General features: G+C 43.4%; 1 protein-coding gene across 6 annotated transcripts in view; it reads left to right on the top strand.

Moving 5' to 3' along the window:
• The first annotated feature begins 2,697 nt into the window (after positions 1–2,697).
• The window catches only part of NFE2L2 (NFE2 like bZIP transcription factor 2), a 35,561-nt gene continuing 20,784 nt past the window's right edge, over positions 2,698–17,474 (top strand). For 2 of the 6 annotated variants that reach the window (XM_066345038.1, XM_066345039.1), the window contains exon 1: positions 5,113–5,250. Coding sequence is in view for 1 of the 6 variants with exons in the window: in XM_066345036.1 (XP_066201133.1) it covers positions 3,633–3,677 (45 nt within the window). In the remaining 5 variants the exon portion in view is untranslated. Of the gene's footprint in view, positions 3,381–3,489; positions 3,678–5,096; positions 5,251–17,474 lie in introns of those variants that run through there. The other 4 variants (XM_066345041.1, XM_066345036.1, XM_066345040.1 and 1 more) reach the window with 4 other exon arrangements.

The raw sequence follows: 17,474 nt of genomic DNA, 5'->3' as shown, positions 1-17,474 counted from the left end.
AGAACTCTGAAGTATCGATACATATTACAATTATGACACATTTCGAGCATATTTGGAGGGTTGTCTTTCCAAAGACAGCAAAGAATTCAGGCATCACTGGAAATGTAGAAGGGTTGACAGAATGTGAAATCAATCGATGGAAAAAATAAAATAGCTAGGAGAGCCAGGCAGTAAGAAAGGACTCTCATGGCACCAGGACAGAAGAGAAAAACCAGTATCATCTTTCCTGTTCCTCTGGAACTTCTCAACATGTGCCCCCAAAGCACAATATGTAAGTTTAGAGTGCAAGACCTAAGTTCTCACAGAAACAGTCTCATTTCAGTGTCTGCAAAGACTGGAAATCTGCTTGACACGGGTGGTCTGAGACCTGGGTTCCCTTTTTTTGTACTGAACCACTGTTCAATGCCAGAGGTTTTTTTTTTTAGTGTTTATTTTTCTTAAACATGTTCAGATTCTATTATTGCTCTCCTCCTTTTGAAAATATGTATTTTGAAGGTGCCTAAAATAATACACTCCCAGCAATTGCAGTTTTGCAAAAGTAAAAGTTATTTCATTCAGTCTAAACTAATTGGAAATTTGTTGCTTAACAGAGAAATACCAATCACTTTATAAACTCCTTGAGTGCAGCAGCCATGTCATATATGACTTTGGTATCTTTTACCTCCTGGACTCACTATCTACCTTCTCCGATGTACTAGTTTTTTTGTTTATTTTTATAAATAAATTTTTATTTTAATGGGGTGACATCAATAAATCAGGGTACATATATTCAAAGAAAACATCTCCAGGTTATCTTGTTATTAAGTTCTGTTGCATACCCATCACCCAAAGAGAGATCGTCCTCTGTCACCCTCTATCCAATTTTCTTTGTACCTCTCCCCCTCCCCTCCCCCTCTCCCTCCTTCCCTCCCCCCACCCCCCGTAACCACCCCACTCCTGTCCATGTCTCTTAGTCTCGTTTTTATGTCCCACCAATGTATGGAATCCTGCAGTTCTTGTTTTTTTCTGATTCACTTATTTCACTCCACATAATGTTATCAAGATTTCACCATTCTGCTGTAAGTGATCGGATGTCATCATTTCTTCTAGCTGAATAGTATACCATGGTGTATATGTGCCTCATCTTTTTTATCCAGTCTTCTATTATTTTTTTTTACAGTGATTAAAAGCCTTTAAGCAAACTCTTGGCCAATACAGCAAGAATCCATAAAAGAGTAGTGTCCTTAACATGTTCACCAAGTCCAAGTTGGCCCCATCACCATGCTAAATCCCTGAAAAATGCAACCCAACCACAGTTCAGTCTGTTAGGAGCTGTCACAGGGAGCAGGAGTCCAGGAAAAGTCCACATCCAGGAAAAGTCCTCATGGCACTGGAATTGTTGTCACCATTCTATACTTTGCAGCTCATGTCCAAGTCCCAAAGACCGCTGCTTCTAGCTGGTAATGATTCAGGTAGACTGGAAAAGCCATTTGCAGCATGCGTGGATATGGAGCTTCTGCTCTCCTCTGCCTGGAGAGATGAGACCAGGTTGCTTTTCCCTGGAGCTCTGCGTCTGTGGAATGGTAAAGAGAACCTTGGGATACACTAAGCTGGGTGGCAAAGGTAGATTCATAATAGAAGTTGGCAAAAGGGGGAAAGAGAGCTCTAAATTAGGAGTAGGTCCCAGCCTGAAATATGAGTGGGGCATTGAGGTAGGAGGGATAAAGGAAACACTATATATTAAGCAAAGCAGCAGAAAATAGGACTATCAACACCCACAACAGAGATCTTTGAGGGAAGAATAAAAAACCTGACTATTCAGGCAAAACGATGTACTAGTTTTAATAAGCAATTTAAATTGTTAACAGTGTACTTTTTGCTCTTCTTTGAAGCCGAAATGTCATTTCATTATGTCTGTATGTTTCATGCCACTTTCATTGTAAATAATTTCTCCTAAGGCTTCTTTTTCTGTGTGCAGATAATTTCACAGACTTTTCACATAACAGCTGAAAGGGTTTATTTCAAGTTGAAGAAGCTTGCTTCAATTACAAGCAATTGATTTAGGTTTACTTACCTCAAGAAATATCTGAACATATAAATTTACAGATAAATCCTGGGAGTGTCAAATTATGCAACCAAGAGAAAGTAAGTTCTTTAGTTCTTTAGGAGTTGATCTGCTATAGTCAGGTGTGTGTGTGTGTGTGTGTGTGTGTAAAAGAGAGAGAGAGAGAGAGAGAGAGTTTTTTGAATGAAATAGCACTACTACACCTGGTTTTGCATAATTTCAAGAAGCTAGAAACTGAAAACCAGGCTTGTTAAAGAGTTAAACTGTTAATTCATAAGAGAAAAAAACATCTATTTTTTTTTTAATCTTTAAGATTTCACAATATTCCTGTTTTCAAGAACTTGAAGATTTTTGTGGGTAGTGATTAATTTTTTAAGTAATTGTTTTCGATGTAAAATGTAACGTATATTCATAATAGATTGAAAGCATACATAAAGTAACAGAAAGATAAGTCATTCATGACACTACAGCATACATAAAGTAACAGAAAGATAAGTCATTCATGACACTATTAATATTTGGTGAACAACTTTCAATTTTCTTCCTAAGCACATGTTTTTACAGAACGGATCCATACTATGCAAACTATTTTATAACTTGTGGGTTTTTTTTTTTCATTTTTATTTTTTAAGTTATACTTGCGTACGTGGAAAAAAAAACTTGAAAAGATCATCGCATGTCGTAATACTGCACAATGGTAAAGGCATGTGCGCTTTAGTGGGAAAAGAAAGGTCTTAGTTAGCAGTACTGACTACTCGCCGACCAAAACAGACTTCTTCATTTGCCCTTGGTGTCCTGAGTCCAGCCAGACTGCCAGCGCGTGGGAGTACGCGGAGGGCGTTCAGGGTGACTGCAAGCACGAGCTCCCCGCGCGGTCCACACTTCCCCTGGGCAAGTCCCACTGGCCCAGCCCCGCAGGGTACCAGGGCAAGAGGGCAGTTGACGGTGTGCAGAGCCGGGTCCAACACGCTAGCCCCCGCCCCGGGGCTGGCGCCACTCTCGGGCGGTGGTGTGAGATAAAGCGGAGCAAGGTTCTCCAAATCAGGGAGGCGCAGCTCCGATACCAGCGCCTTTGCCGGGTCTCCAACCGTATCTGTTCCAACTGTTTAAACTGTTTCAAAGCGCCTGAACCCCAGAGACCTTCGGCAAACAACTCCTAATCTCCCGGGCGGAGGGCGTTAGTTTTATTTGCGGGGAGGGCAAAAAGAGCGCGGGGGCCTGGTAGCTCTTGCAGCCCACCTCTCGGAACCCCGCCTGCCGGCGGCCGCCAACTGGGACCCCTGCCGGAGGCCCTACTGACCCTGGACCGCGAGCTTCTTGCGTCACCCGAGCGGAGGTGGGGGATTTTCGGAGGCTCTGCCCGCGCGGCCTGTCGGGGAAGGAAAGGCCCAGCTCTTGCCACGCCCTCGAGGGGCGGGAGGCGTGGCGGGGCTGGAGCCCAGCGGGCGGCAGGGGCCTGCTCGCCGAGTAGCGAGTGCCGGGGAGCCCGCAGGAGTTGCCGCTGTCAGTGCCGCCGGGTCTGCGCCGCGCCTGGGCAGCCGGGAGAGGACCGCCGTCGGGGAGGCTCGGAGCACGGTCCCAGCTCAGCATGATGGAATTGGAGCTGCCGCCTCCAGGGCTGCCGTCCCAGCAGGTGCTGCCCCAGCCCTCTCGGCCCCACTTAGTACCAGGACCCGGGCAGGGGCGCGAGGGAGCCGCGATCCGGGAGAGGCTGCAGCCACTGGCTCCTCCTGTCTGTGTCCGGAGCCAGGACTGCGGCTGCCGCGCACTTGAGCCGCTGCGTGTGCACCGGGGCGGGGCAGGAGAGCGGGGACCCGAGGGGCCGCGAGGGGACTGGGGGCGTGCTCGAGTGTTCCCACTGATAAGGTGCCTGCCGCCCAGATGGCGACTGGGTGGGGGGCTAGGGGCTACGCCCCCGTGCGTGGGGCGACAGGGGCGTCTCTAGCTGCATCCCCGGCGGCCGGCTGGGTACGCCGGAGCCCCAACCGACCCCCTAAGTTTGAGCGGCCCCAGAGGCTGCAGGGCAGAAGGGGGCGGACGCCGGCGGTCTGAGCCGGCGCGGGCCGGCACTTCCGGGGCTGAGCCGCTCCCCCGCCTGGGAACTGGCAAAAATGTGCCTAGTCACGGGGCCGCTCTTGGGGGAGCTGAGGTCTCCTTCGGGGTGGGGCCCAGGCCACCGTTGTCCCCGATTGTATGAGCTGCAGGGTAGTTTCCTCACCCCATCTGGGCATGCTACGGATACAAGATTCGAGTGCCCGGCGCTTCAAAAGAAAGGACAGTAGTCAGTCCATCAAAGTTTGGTAGGAAAGGTTTATTGACGAGAAGGCCTAGCTTGAGAAGATGGGAGAACTAATGCTCAAATCCACTCAGGCGTCTTTTACTGTCAAGAGGAGGGAGGAGGGGCGAGGCAAGGGTGTAGATGAGGGTTCCCTATATAGGTAGGCATCCAAAGGTGTCCAAGGAAGAGCGCAAAATTTCTAAATCGCATTGTTCCTAGTGGACCCTTGCTAATTAAACTGAGTCTGGTTCTGAAGTCATTACTTATATGCTGATTAAGGGGTTTCTCAAACAGAATTCCTCTACTTAATTATATCTATAGCAGGAACTATTAGTCCGAATGAAGGCCATCAGAGAGTGGAAGCATTTCACTCAGTTACAGGCCATCTAATGTTGCTCCTTTGCACAATAATCAGTCCATCCACAGGATCGCTCTTAGGCAGCTTGGCCTGTAAGCCCAGCCCCCAGGAGGGTGGGAGAAGAGGTCCTCAAGTGCCTAGTGTGCTAGGATGCTCCGACGTGCGGCCGCTAAACCGGGCCTCTCACAGTGGGAAAGGTTCGACTGGAAGACCCCTGGTTGGCTCCCGACGCGCGCGGGGAAGAACGGGCGGGGCCGGGGCTCGCAGTTGTAGTGGGCCGCCTTGGAATTTCTCGGTCCTCCCGCGGTGTCTCCTGATGGGACACGCCGCGTGCATGGCCTTGGCCTCCGTGACAGTGGCTGGTTGGCTGTCACGACGGCCCTTGGTTGGCCCTTTCCTGCTTTATAGCGTGCAAACCTTGCCGCGCTGGGGCCAAGGGACAAGTTGGAGCTGTTGATCTGTTGCGCAATTGTTATTTTTCCCCAGGGCGGCTTTGTCTTTGGATTTAGCATTTCAGAATTGCAGTTCCAAAATGTGTAAGGCAGGATATTCTGTTTTCTGCTGTCAAGGGTAAGAGTTGCGAGTGTAGATTAGAATGTCTGTTGTTTTTAGGCTGTTAATAATTTTTTTTTTTTTTTTTTTACTTTCGTATATTATTTCTTCTTGGGGGCTTTATACAGATTGTTTTTTTCTGTTTGAGAATTTGCCTCAATTTCTTGCCATGCTGCTTTTTTTGTAAGGACCGAGGATGGGACACCTGTGTTTCATAAAGCTGTGCTACAAAGTTCTGTAAATTGTTAAAAAGTGAAAATAAGTTTCTGTTCTTTGTAGGGACTTTTAAAGGAGTAGATATTTATGTTTCTGGTTTTTTTGTAATTGGGTTCTCAGGAAATATTATTTGGTTCAAGGAAATGTGTAACTTAATAAGTAAATATGTTTATGTTCTTAAACCTGATATTTTAGACTGATCCTGAATATCTAAAGTGAAGTTTCAAGTTATTGACAATGTATTCTGCTTTTTTCTTTAAAACTGTTTGTATTGAACTTTCCCCCATTAATGATTGAGATTGTATCTCACTGATATAAAGAAGTATGCTTTCAGATTTAGCTGCTGTTTAAGAGTAATCTATCTTGCTATTTATACAATAATGTATATGACAAAAGGATATATGATGCTAATGGACTTTAGTTTTCCTAAATTCAGGAATTGTGAAGTGGAACCCACAAATTAAAAAAATTTATTTCTTTACTGTGTAATTTAACACTCTATATACAGAAGTGTATAAAGCTTATATACTGCTTTCGCATTTAAATGTGAAATTTCTAGTTATGTTTGATGAGGTGAGGTAATTCCTTTTCTACCTTTGTAATCAATTAGCATATTTGAAGATTTTTAAAAAAAGAAAATGGAGTATATTTTGAAATCAGTTTCATGTCTGTAACTGATTCATATTAAATCATAGTTTGTAGTCTAGAAAGATTTGAAGAGTCAAAGTGGATTCTGACCTTTTGTCAAAGAATCTCCAGATATAATGTGGTACTATGATACAGTTTTTCACCCTCTGTGCAGAGGAGGTGTTGATGAACAGGTAGGTAAGGAGAGCTTTATCTCCAGTAGGTGGAAGGAACCATCCCTTAGTCTTTTCAAGGGTGTCTTGGAGAGATAAAGTAACTTCTGTGTGGGAGGGATGAAATTGATCTTGGACTAGAGGGATACCATTATATAAGGTCTACTGGAAAGTTCTGTCCGCTTTTGGAATAAAACAAAATACAAATTTTTCTTACCGTCAATAAACTTTATTAAATAATATAATTGCCATTATTATTAATGATTTCTTGCCAGCATGAGAGCAATTTGTATATCCCATTTTTGAAAAATGTTTTATCTTTTGATGCGAAAAATTGAACCAGTGTTTGTATATATTTTTTTAAAAGGACAGGCCTCTCATCTCCTGAATGAACGTTAATCAAAGAACAGCTTGGCTTTTTAGATATGAAAAACCTCTTGAGAGATTGTAGAAACAGCATGTAGGAAAATTAATACACATCTCACATCAGTATTTCTGTATTAACAGTGACTTGGACCATTTTGGAATCTTTTTTTTTTACCTTGGGTTTTTATAAACAATGCTAAGGAAAACAAAAACCCTGTCTGTCTTTAGGATTATCTGGAAGAGTTGGAAGCCAGATACATTGTTTTTCTTAATATTTATTTTTTATTCAGAATGAATTATACTTGTGGCACTGCATGAGAAAAGGAACCCTCTGTAAACTAATAAGCCACTTTCCCCCCCCCTGGAAATTTCTTCTCTATTGGTTGAATGCATTTATTTAAAGGGATTTTTGCATAAGTAATATTTCCTCTTTGATTTTTCCTTGATCTGAGGTTAATGGTTCAGTGTAAACTTGGATGCAGGAAGAATTTGGCACTAAGATGATCATAGATGAGTTACTGGCCACTTCCTTGCTGCCATGCAGTGCAATAATTGCTTCACATGCTTAATTTCATGGTAATTCCATGCGGAATACTATTATGTCCAGTTTTCAGGTGAGAAAAGAGGCAGACAGAAGCCAAAAGTTCTGCTTAAAAGTGACCCAACTATTGAGCAGCGCATAGGCATTATTCAAATCTAAGTGGTCTGAGTCCCATACCTCTTAATCACCACTTCCAAACTGGACCATGACTAGTTAAGCTTTGAACAGGAGAAAAAGCTCACATTTAAGAAAAACTAGGAAAAGGAGAGGCAGGAATTAAAGAGATTAACCTTTTTCACATAAGAAATTCAGTAAATGTGTATGTGGCGGTGGATCTTCTTCTTTACAGTGAGAGTAAATAAACCTGTCAATGGAACTACCACATGGGGGCCTTTTAAGGAAGACACAGTGGCCTAGGTGGGTTTAATTTAATAAATAATATAATAATAAAGTTTTTTAAATTTCTGAGATTTTACCTGTGTTCAAGATTCTGCCTCATATTTTTTCAGGGACAGTTTTCCTTTTTTCATAATGAAATCTCTTAGCTACCGGAGTCTTTGTTCATGTTAGTTTGCCTTGTTAGAACATTCTCCTGTTGTTCCATTGGCTCCTTTCCTTTTGAAGTAGTCATTCAAAGTAAGTTTGGTAGTAAAGATATGTGTGTATGTATATATATGGTCAAGAGTGAGACAGACAGGATTAAATCAGGTTGAAGGAAAGTGAGTGGAATGGAGAGAATTTGAGTTGAAAACTGCTGGTAGAATTGAACACTAATCTGTTTTGGCATTTATGAGTTGAAACAAGAATAAAGGTTCAAGTCTATCTAATTGAAGCTTACTTGGAATTTTGAGAGTAGTACATTTCAAAATTAAATGCTTTATTTCTTAGTCCTTAGCATTAAACAAATTGGTTTTGGAATTACTGTCTTATTTCTCTGAATTAAGGATCCTGCAGGATTTTTAGGACCCAATGGATGATTTACCTAAAAGTTGGTCTGGGTAAACCCAAGATGTTTAAATGCCTGACCCAGCCACCTCTAAAAGTTAGCTAAAAATCTGTTGCACACCACGGTGTAGGAGGACAAGTTGACTGAAAAAAATAATTTAACCTGCTTTCTTCATCTATAGCCAAATGTTTCAGTTTACCATAAAATGGAGTATAGAGTTTATATTTTGATAGTATGATTTCTAGGAGTTGTTAAAATTTCTTTGCCACCTGCTTTTAAATATGCTCCAACAAACATGTATTGAAAGGGCTGTAAGGTATAGATAGGCCAAGTCTTCTTCAATTGATAATGATATATTCTCTGGAAATGATTACAGAAATATGTCATGTGTATAATTCCTGAATGGTATTAGAAAAATACAAATGGTGTTCTTACACCAACCTTTGCCTCCTCCCCACAAAAACAAAACAAGACTGCTGAACAAAATTCTACCCTTCCTAAACTTGGTGTTTTCTCTGGGCTACCCTGCCACAAGAAATGCTTTAAACCATTAGTATCAATATTAGGACTTTGAGGAACTCTGCAAATGGGAAGCACTTTTAATTAACCGTTTTTACAGCATATGTCCTTTAATACTCATTTAAATGTCTTAAAGCTTCCTCTATGAAAGTTTCTGTGTGTGAGAGTGTATAGGTTTATTTGACCCAAACTCTAGTAGCAGTAAAGACAAATACAGACTTAGAGTGTCTTTCAAAGGCCTTGTTGATAATTGACTCTAAAGAGTCATATGATCCATTAACAGCCTATATTCTGAAGGATTAAAAAAATATATATGTATATATACACAAAATTGTATTTATCTACTCATTAGTTGACGGATATTGGTTTGTTTCCACTTTATATACTTCTTTTTATTTCCTACAGCAAGCAGTGGTTTGCTGTCTGTCAGAATCACCATCACTACTTTAAAATACTGCTGCTCAGGCCATATCCCTCATTAGATCAAAGTCTCTGGGGGTGGGACCCACGCAACAGTATTTTTTCTAGCTTCTGAAGGGATTCCAGTGTGCAGTCAGGTTTGAGAACCAGTGCCCTGGAGATTGTGGTTCAGTGCTTGGTAGCCATTGATAATATTGATACAGAGACTTAGAAAATCTGGTTAGTATGTCTTACTTAAATCATGAGAGGAAGTGTTTTTATATTTGTTTGCTGACCTTCACAGCCTTAAGATCAACATTTAAGTCTGAGAATTGTGTTTTAAATTATTATTTATATTTGATTTTAGAGGCAGAGGAAGGAAGAGAAAAACATCAGTTTGTTGTTCCACTCATTTTATGCATTCATTGGTTGATTCTTGTGTGTGGCAGCAATCGAACCCGCAACCTTGGAGTATGGGAACGATGCTCCAACCACTTGAGCTACCTGGCCAGAGCTGAGAACTGTGTTTTAAGGTGCCTTCTGAATGTTTGAAATTTAGTAAATATAACTTGAGCTCTTTAATCTCTATAGGAGATTTGGGTAATATTGTTTTTTATCAAAAGAAAACAAAAAACTTAACTACAAGGAGGCATCTTTTAGCAACTTAATTTTTTGATTTCCTGTATCTGCTTGGTAAAGTTGACTTTATATTCTGATCACAATGGCTACCATTTGTACTCACCTGAATGGCTTTCTGGTGACATATTTGGAAACTGGGACTAACTTCTGAATTATATTTGAGAGGGAAAGAAAGGGATGGAAGGTGGGAGGAGGAAAGAGAGATGGAGATGTGCAGCACAGCAGTCCCACTCGAGACACTTTGCGAGTGTGGTTCTGGCCTTCTGAAGCTGGCTTAGCCCAGCCTTGCAGAGAGGGTGGGAACAGGCCCAGCAGGGCGTGGCAGCCCTGTGCCAGCAGCCCCGGCCACTCCCCAGGGTTCCCAAGCAGAGCTGTGCTGTCCAACTCCAGTCTTGCCCCCATCACTGTCCTCCCATTGGAGAGGTATATTTAGTCTCCCCTGGGAAGCTGCCTGCTCTGCTAACTAGTCATCAGTAGTTTGGAATTCTGTTAACCCAATAATTCTGTTAACCCATCTTCTTCGATTGCCTTAAGATTTAAAAAATGGCCCTGGCTGGTTGGCTCAGTGGTACAGCGTCAGCCCGGCATGTGGATGTCCCAGGTTTGATTCCCGGTCAGGACACAGGAGAAGCAACCATCTGCTTCCCTACCCATCCTCTCCTCTTCTCTTTCTCTCTCTCTTCCTTTCCTGTAGCCATGGGCTTGATTGGTTTGAATGCATTGGCCCTGGGCGCTGAGGAGAATTCTCTGGAGCCTCCACCACAGGCACTAAAAGTAGCTTGGTTGCGAGCATGGCCCCAGATGGGCAGAGCCTTGGCCTTAGACAGGGGGTTGCTGGGTGGATCTCCATTGGGCACATTTGGGAGTCCATCCCTCTTACTTCCTTTCACTTGGAAAAAGAAGAAAAATATTTTAAAAATTAAAAAAATTTTTTTTTAAGATTTAAAAAAATTTTTTTTAAAGATTTATTCTATTCTTTCATTTGTTCTTATGAATGTTGTGCTGAATGATATGCCTGATAGGTGTTTACCTCAAAACTGAAGTTCATTGTTAACATTAGGCTCTCTGCAGTGCATGGGTTTTTTTGTTTGTTTTTTTGTATTTTTCTGAAGCTGGAAATGGGGAGGCAGTCAGACAGACTCCCACATGTGCCTGACTGGGATCCACCTGGCATGTCCACCAGGGGGCGATGCTCTGCCCATCTGGGGCATTGCTCTGTTGCAACCAGAGCCTTTCTAGTGCCTGAGGCAGAAGCCATAGAGCCATCCTCAGCGCCCGGACCAACTTTGCTCCAGTGGAGCCTTGGCTGTGGGAGGAGAAGAAAGAGACAGAGAGGAAGGAGAGGGGGAAGGATGGAGAAGCAGTAGGGTGCTTCTCCTATGTGCCCCAGCCGGGAATCGAACCCGGGACTCCTGCACACCAGGCCGACACTCTACCGGCCAGGGCCTGCAGTGCATGTTTGAGAGGAAGAACCCTCGGGGCACTGGATTGACAGTGAGGATGGTGACTCTGAAACGGGAGAGTCCAGGCTACATTTCCCTTGGAAAATGGGTTGTGCAATTAAAAGGAGAGGAGCTGAGGGGAGAAAGAAAGCTAGTTTACAAGGATTCCTTTTAAAGAACCCAGGAGGAATCCAGCCATTTTGGACTCTTCCTGAAAGAAGCCTCAGGTTGACCCAGGATTTTTACCTGACAATCCCCTAAATCTGTAACACTTCCTTTGCTTTTCCACTTAAGTTGTCCATATGGAAAAGGGAAAGCATTGTTGAGTGTTTACTTGTGGTGTTTTTTGTTTGTTTGTGTGTTTGTTTTAGCGAGAAAGAGATAGGGACAGACATACAGGAAGTTACTTTTCCTTAGTTGTTCATTGATAACTCTTTCATATGTGCCTTGATCAGGGGGTTACGGAAGACCCCTTGCTCAAGCCTGCAACCTTGGGCTTCCAGCCCAGTGACCTTTGGGTTCAAGCCAGTGACCGTGGGCTCATGTCTATGATCTCACACTCAAGCAGATGGGCTCACGCTCAAGGCTGCAACCTCGGGGTTTCGAACCTGGGTCCTCAGCCTCCCAGGTCAACGCTCTATCCACTGCGCCACTGCCTGGTCAGGCCACTTGTGCTGTTTTAACATGTTTTATCTTTTGTTCTTTTAACAACCCTGTTGGTATAGATTTTTGTCTTTAGTGAGAAAACTCTTTGGAGAGGTTAAGAAATAATCCAGAGTTTGGTTTAGAAAACCAGAAGCCATGCAATATATTTTGAACAGAGGGAATGTAATATAGAAAATTAATTACATAGGTGATGGAAGTGCTGAGAAGCCAGACAACCCAAGATTGGCAGCCTCGGGCAGCCACTGCCATCCCTAGGGCAGGAGGGGCAGCGGGAGATGGTCCAGTACCAGGATCTGGCCTGCCCTCCTGAAGCTGGAACTGGGAGCTGGCTGGGCTTCAGCAGCTGGGACCACTGAGAGGTGCCCTCTCACACTCTCTAGCATCTCTCCAGTGGCCCAGCTTCCAAATCCACGGTGGAGTGTAGTTGGCAGCCAGTTGGTAAGGGAGCCTGGGACCAGAGCAGGGACAGTTGTCACTCCTTGTGGGTGGATTACATGGGAGTCCCATACAGCATGGGGTTCATGTTTTGCCATTTGCAATGAGAATGAGACCACAACGCCCCCTTTATTCTGACTTCCACAGAACATCTTATATATTCTCTCTAGTTAATGGAGCACACGCTTGTGATCACAGAGTAATTCAGTAATAATGTAACTTAGGGAATCTTCTACAGAGTGCAGACCAAGTCTCTGTTAAGAGAGTTCCCAATTTAGATAAGTATTTCTATTGCTCATATATTCTGTGCTCTTCCCTTCCCCACGAGGTGCCCCTGGGGTGCCAGGGCAAGAATGGTTATATATGGATATTTTTAGTATTGGCCTTTGGCTCAGTAAAGCTGGGGGAACCTCACAGCTTTTTCTCCCTACAGAGATGTAGGTAAAATGACTGTGCTAGATAGAAGCTCGCTCATTCATCTTCCTTCTATCCCTGACTCTTGGATGTCTGGGCTCCAGGAGCATACATCTCTCACCCAGTGTTATGGGTTTCCAAAGTTCACCTGCTAACAGTACAATTGTGCTATAAATCTTCAGTGATTGTATGTACGCTGGCAATGATAATGAGGTGGAGGGAACAATTAGTCTTTCATTTGGGTTCACATTACCAGCTCACTTTCTTCAAAACCAAGTTGAAGAGAGCTGGCCTTCTGTTGTTACATCTTGTAAAAGGTGGGCGGGGAGGGAGGGGGTGTCTAACATTTACTAAATACCTGCTAGTACTATAGCAGGTCCTAGGCATGTTCTCTTACTTGATCTGGCCAAGTCATCTATAGTGATGGGGGATATTATCTCCACTTTACAGACAAGAAAACCTATTCAAAGAGATAAAGTAGTTCGTCCAGGGCCATGCCCCTCACAGTGCTAGAACAGTGATTGAGATGTCTGGCCATCATCCCTGCTTTCCCTTCCCTGTTTTCTCCTTCTCTGCCTTCTTTCTTTGTCTGATGATTTTGTGTTTTGTCAGATGCTAAAGAATGAGGGACTTCTTTACAAAAATTCATTAAACCAGTGTCTCAACCTCAAGGAACTCATTCCGTGTTTACTGAAGGGCGTGCTGCTGGCACATGGGCTGGAGGGACTTCTCTTTGGAGTGTAGGACAGTCCCACGTTACAGGGTATTTTGTGACAACCAGAAAATGGATCCATCCACCCCCATAAAATTCCAAACATTCCGAGGTGGTGGGGTAGCAGCCCAGTGGAATCACTGTGGTGTACTGACTTCTAGAATATTACCGCTTGGTCTTAGGAACTCTCAGGCTTATATTTTCTTGGTCTTTGTAGAGAGGCCACTATCTCCTCAGATGGCAGCCTGTTCACCCCTTATATTCTAAACTGAAAGGGGGAAATGGGAGAGAGCTCATAGCAACTGATGAAGGCTCTAGAAACCAGAGGGACCAGGTACGTTTCATTTTCTCAGTTGGAGTATCTAGTTCGGTTCCCTTAACAGAGCATCTTATTTGATGGTGGTTGCTACCATGATTTACCAGTTCTGGGCCTATAGCTGGGAGAAATTGGGCTGAAAAAGATAAACATTATTTTTAATTTTGAAGATGAAGTTAAAAATCATATGCCGTATCTCTCTGGGTCTTTGCTGCCTTTTCTTCGGGGTACTTTTTGAAGATGTCCGGAAACTGAGGTTGGAAGGTAAGGGAAGCCGTAGAATAGCTGAGGAGGTTGAGATAAGGTAATAATTTGATGCTTTAGGACAAAAGTCTAGAATACAGGGGCAAAGTGAGGTTGCCCGTTTCTTGTTCATTTTCTGAGGAAAAATAACTAGTGTTCTCTAAGAATATACACTTAAATCATATACAGCTTGATTGTTATATTATCCAAATTGTAAAATTCTTTAATGGATATTTGAAGATACTATCATGTTTGTTCTCTCAAAGAATCAACTTTACTCTTAACTTGGAGTGTGTGTTTATAGTTCCTAAAATATAATACTTTGTTTTTAATAGAGTATTCAATAATTTGAAGTATCGTTACTTCGAATGAAGTTAAATAATTTCTCTATGACTAATAGTTGGGTCATAAATGATATTAAACATACCTTTGTTACTTCGATAATTATAACTCTTTAACTCCAGATATCTTGAATATACAATGAAAATACCAAATTCTGGGTGTAAATGTACACTTATTCATCCCACAAATATTTATGAGGTATTTACACACCCTGGGGAACTTTTAGGACACGAAGTTATTTTATTCTTTGAAGATAATGCAGCAGATATGTTGTCCTTGAAGGACATTTGCTTTTCAAACTGCCCCTTTTAATTAATCGATCCCTTTGCTCTTTGTACACCTGGATTATAGGACATGCTTGATGTCATAATGAGTATAAATTGCTTTACATCTTTGTTCCCTCTGCTTAAGGTATAATTTTCTCTAGGATAGAGACTGCCTTTGTTCATTTTTGTAACTGTTGTCTGGTGCCATGCCTGGTTCTTAATTAATAGTAACAGCTCAAAAACATGAGAGTCCATTACTGCGCTCCAGGAGCTTGGTGTTTGTGCGAGCTCCTCTGTGATATATGACAGCTCCATGACAGTACCAAGGAGAGGAAGCATTTTAAATAGATTCTTTTAAGCCATGGGTTTCATTTGGCTCAAGCTTTAGTGGGAAGCTCGGGGGAAGATGCAGGTGTGAGTTGGATGGACTGGGGCAGCATAGTGGGTCGCTAGGGCTGAGAAGGTTAATTTAGGGGCGGTAGAGGGCCTCCAAGTGCCTGTGTGTGGCATTGAAATTATACGAGGCAGCTGGAAATCACGGAAGGTATTGGAAAGGACAAGACACATGAGCTGGATGTGGACAGAAAGTGATGGCCTGTGAATCAGTGGACGGCCAGGCTGGAGGCAGAGTGAATGTTGAGGGCCTCTTCTGTGTGTGTGGTTGAATCGGTTTACACATATATTGAAGATCTGTAATTGTGACTCTAGACTGTATCTTTGTTAACTACAGAATTTAAAAGGAAATTGTTTAAAGTTTGGAGGGGAGTATATTACCTCCTAATTTTGGCCCCATGGTGTGCTGAGATTTGCATTCCCTGCTCTTCTGGTGTTTAACCAGAAACCCGTCCTCCAGTGTGTTAATTCCATGAACGACAGGAGAGAAAATGAGCCAGAAGCTGCGTTTTGTTGTAAGGATGAATGTTTTCTTCAAGGTAGCACAGGGGAAATTTCTCTCTGTCCTTTTCTAAGATTGATTTACTCTTACTCTCTTGAATCACCGCTAACAGTCTCATCCTTGACTTCCAGTCCCAATGCTTGGCAGTATTCACTCAAGAAAAGAAAAAAAAAAGCCAATATCCTCTCTTTCTCCTCCATGGGCTTTGCTTGTGAGTCCAGAGCAAACAGAAGTGGCATGTGACAGTGTGGGTGACGGCAGCAGCCATCCCTCAGGCTCTTCCCAAGGCTGGGGAAGTGCTAAGTACTCTTAACAAAGTGGTTTTGTCTTGTGCACTCCTTGTTCTGCCCTGTGAGGTAAGGAGCATTATCCCTGTTTTATAGGCAGAGAACTCAGGCCCCCAGAGGGTAAGTTGATAGAGTTTATAGTGGGATGTGGCTCCATTTCATCCTTTTTAAGATGTGGTTGATATCTACATCACAGCATTCCTAAACTAAGAAAAGAATAAACTTCTCACTCTCCTGTGGTCTTCCCTATGCATGTCCTTGGTCATGTGTGAGGGCCTGATTGTTGCGGCGACTGAAGCTTCCTGAGACAGAAAAACAATCCATAACAAGGCCTTAACGTGCGCGCTTGACAGCAGAGGGCCACGCGCTGCCCAGTCCTATATGGGACACTCCGGCCTATGCGCTGGATCCCCTGCACTTATGTGGATCGATAAGCTACCTCACAAAACTCCTTCCCAGAAACACTTGTTCACTTGTGGCAGAATTTCTTATTCTGGGGTTCTGAGCTTAGAAACAGAGCAGTGTCTATAGGCAAGTTGTACAAACAGAAAGAGTTTGGGGCATGGAAGTGTGTTAGTGGAAGGCTAAACCCAAACATGAATGAGCTGACCCCTGTGGCCTAGTCTTCCAAAGCCCACCCCCTTCTTGTAGTCTTTAAAGACAAATATTTCTTTAGTAATCACTACCCCAAAGTAACTGGTCTTTAAAAAAAAATAGGCAGACTGGTGAAGGAAAAGAGCCTTCTAAAAGGTCCCTCCGAGAGATGACACAGCTGAAAACCTTTCACATTTACCACCCTCTGTTCTTTTGGTGTGTGTGTGTGTGTGTGTGTGTGTGTGTGTGTGTGTGTGTGTGTGTGTGTGTCAGAAACAGAGTGAGTCAGATAGGGACAGACAGACAGGAAGGGAGAGAGATGAGAAACATCAATTCTTCGTTGCGGCTCCCTAGTTGTTCATTGATTTCTCATATGTGGCTTGACCAGGGGGCTACAGCAGACCGAGTGACCCCTTAACTCGAGCCTGTGACCTTGGGCTCAAGCAGGTGAGCCTTGCTCAAACCAGATGAGCCTGCGCTCAAGCTAGTCACCTCCGAGTCTTGAACCTGGGTCCTCCACATCCCAGTCCGATGCTCTATCCACTGCACCACCACCTGGTCAGGCAGCACTCTCTGTTGTTGCAATGCAGATGTATGATACATAAACAAGTTAGGGCCTCACTTTTTTTTGTATAGTGGTTGGACTCAGAAGCCTAAAAATTAGATGCTTTTTGTGTTCCTTTGACATCAGTTTAGGAGTTGAGCTTAGTATTAATACCTCATCTGTGAGCTGTCCTATATTTCTAAGGGGTATCCATATACTGTTTTTTTCATATGGAAACAGTTCTGTGAGGATGGGTATTCTGTCTGGGTGTTCCCTAATAGGAACAGCACAGGGAGGTTCGGAGGTAGACCAGAGCCCCAGCTGGCACCCTGCAGGTCTGCCCATGCCAGCCAGTGTTCTTTGAGCAGCCTCCCTTAATGAGGCCTAGGTTATTCTGAAGTAAGAGCCTGTTTATTTGAGTGCTTCTGTAATATAAACCTGGGTTGAAGCTCCTTGTCACCATTTATTAGATGGAGGTCTTCAAGCCACATTACTTAACCTCTCCGTGCTTTGGTTTTCTTGCTCCAAAAGGATAATGCTAATACTACTGCCCACCTCGCAGATTCACGTGAGCATAAACAGATAATGAATACGAGTGCCCAGGATAGTGTGGAGCATATAGAAACTGCACATTATGTGGTGGCTGTTATTATTAGATGG

This window comes from Saccopteryx leptura, chromosome 7, assembly GCF_036850995.1.
Source record: "Saccopteryx leptura isolate mSacLep1 chromosome 7, mSacLep1_pri_phased_curated, whole genome shotgun sequence".
NCBI lineage: Eukaryota > Metazoa > Chordata > Mammalia > Chiroptera > Emballonuridae > Saccopteryx > Saccopteryx leptura.
The sequence above is the reverse complement of the archived record's forward strand: the minus strand, read 5'-3'. Positions and strand labels throughout refer to the sequence as shown.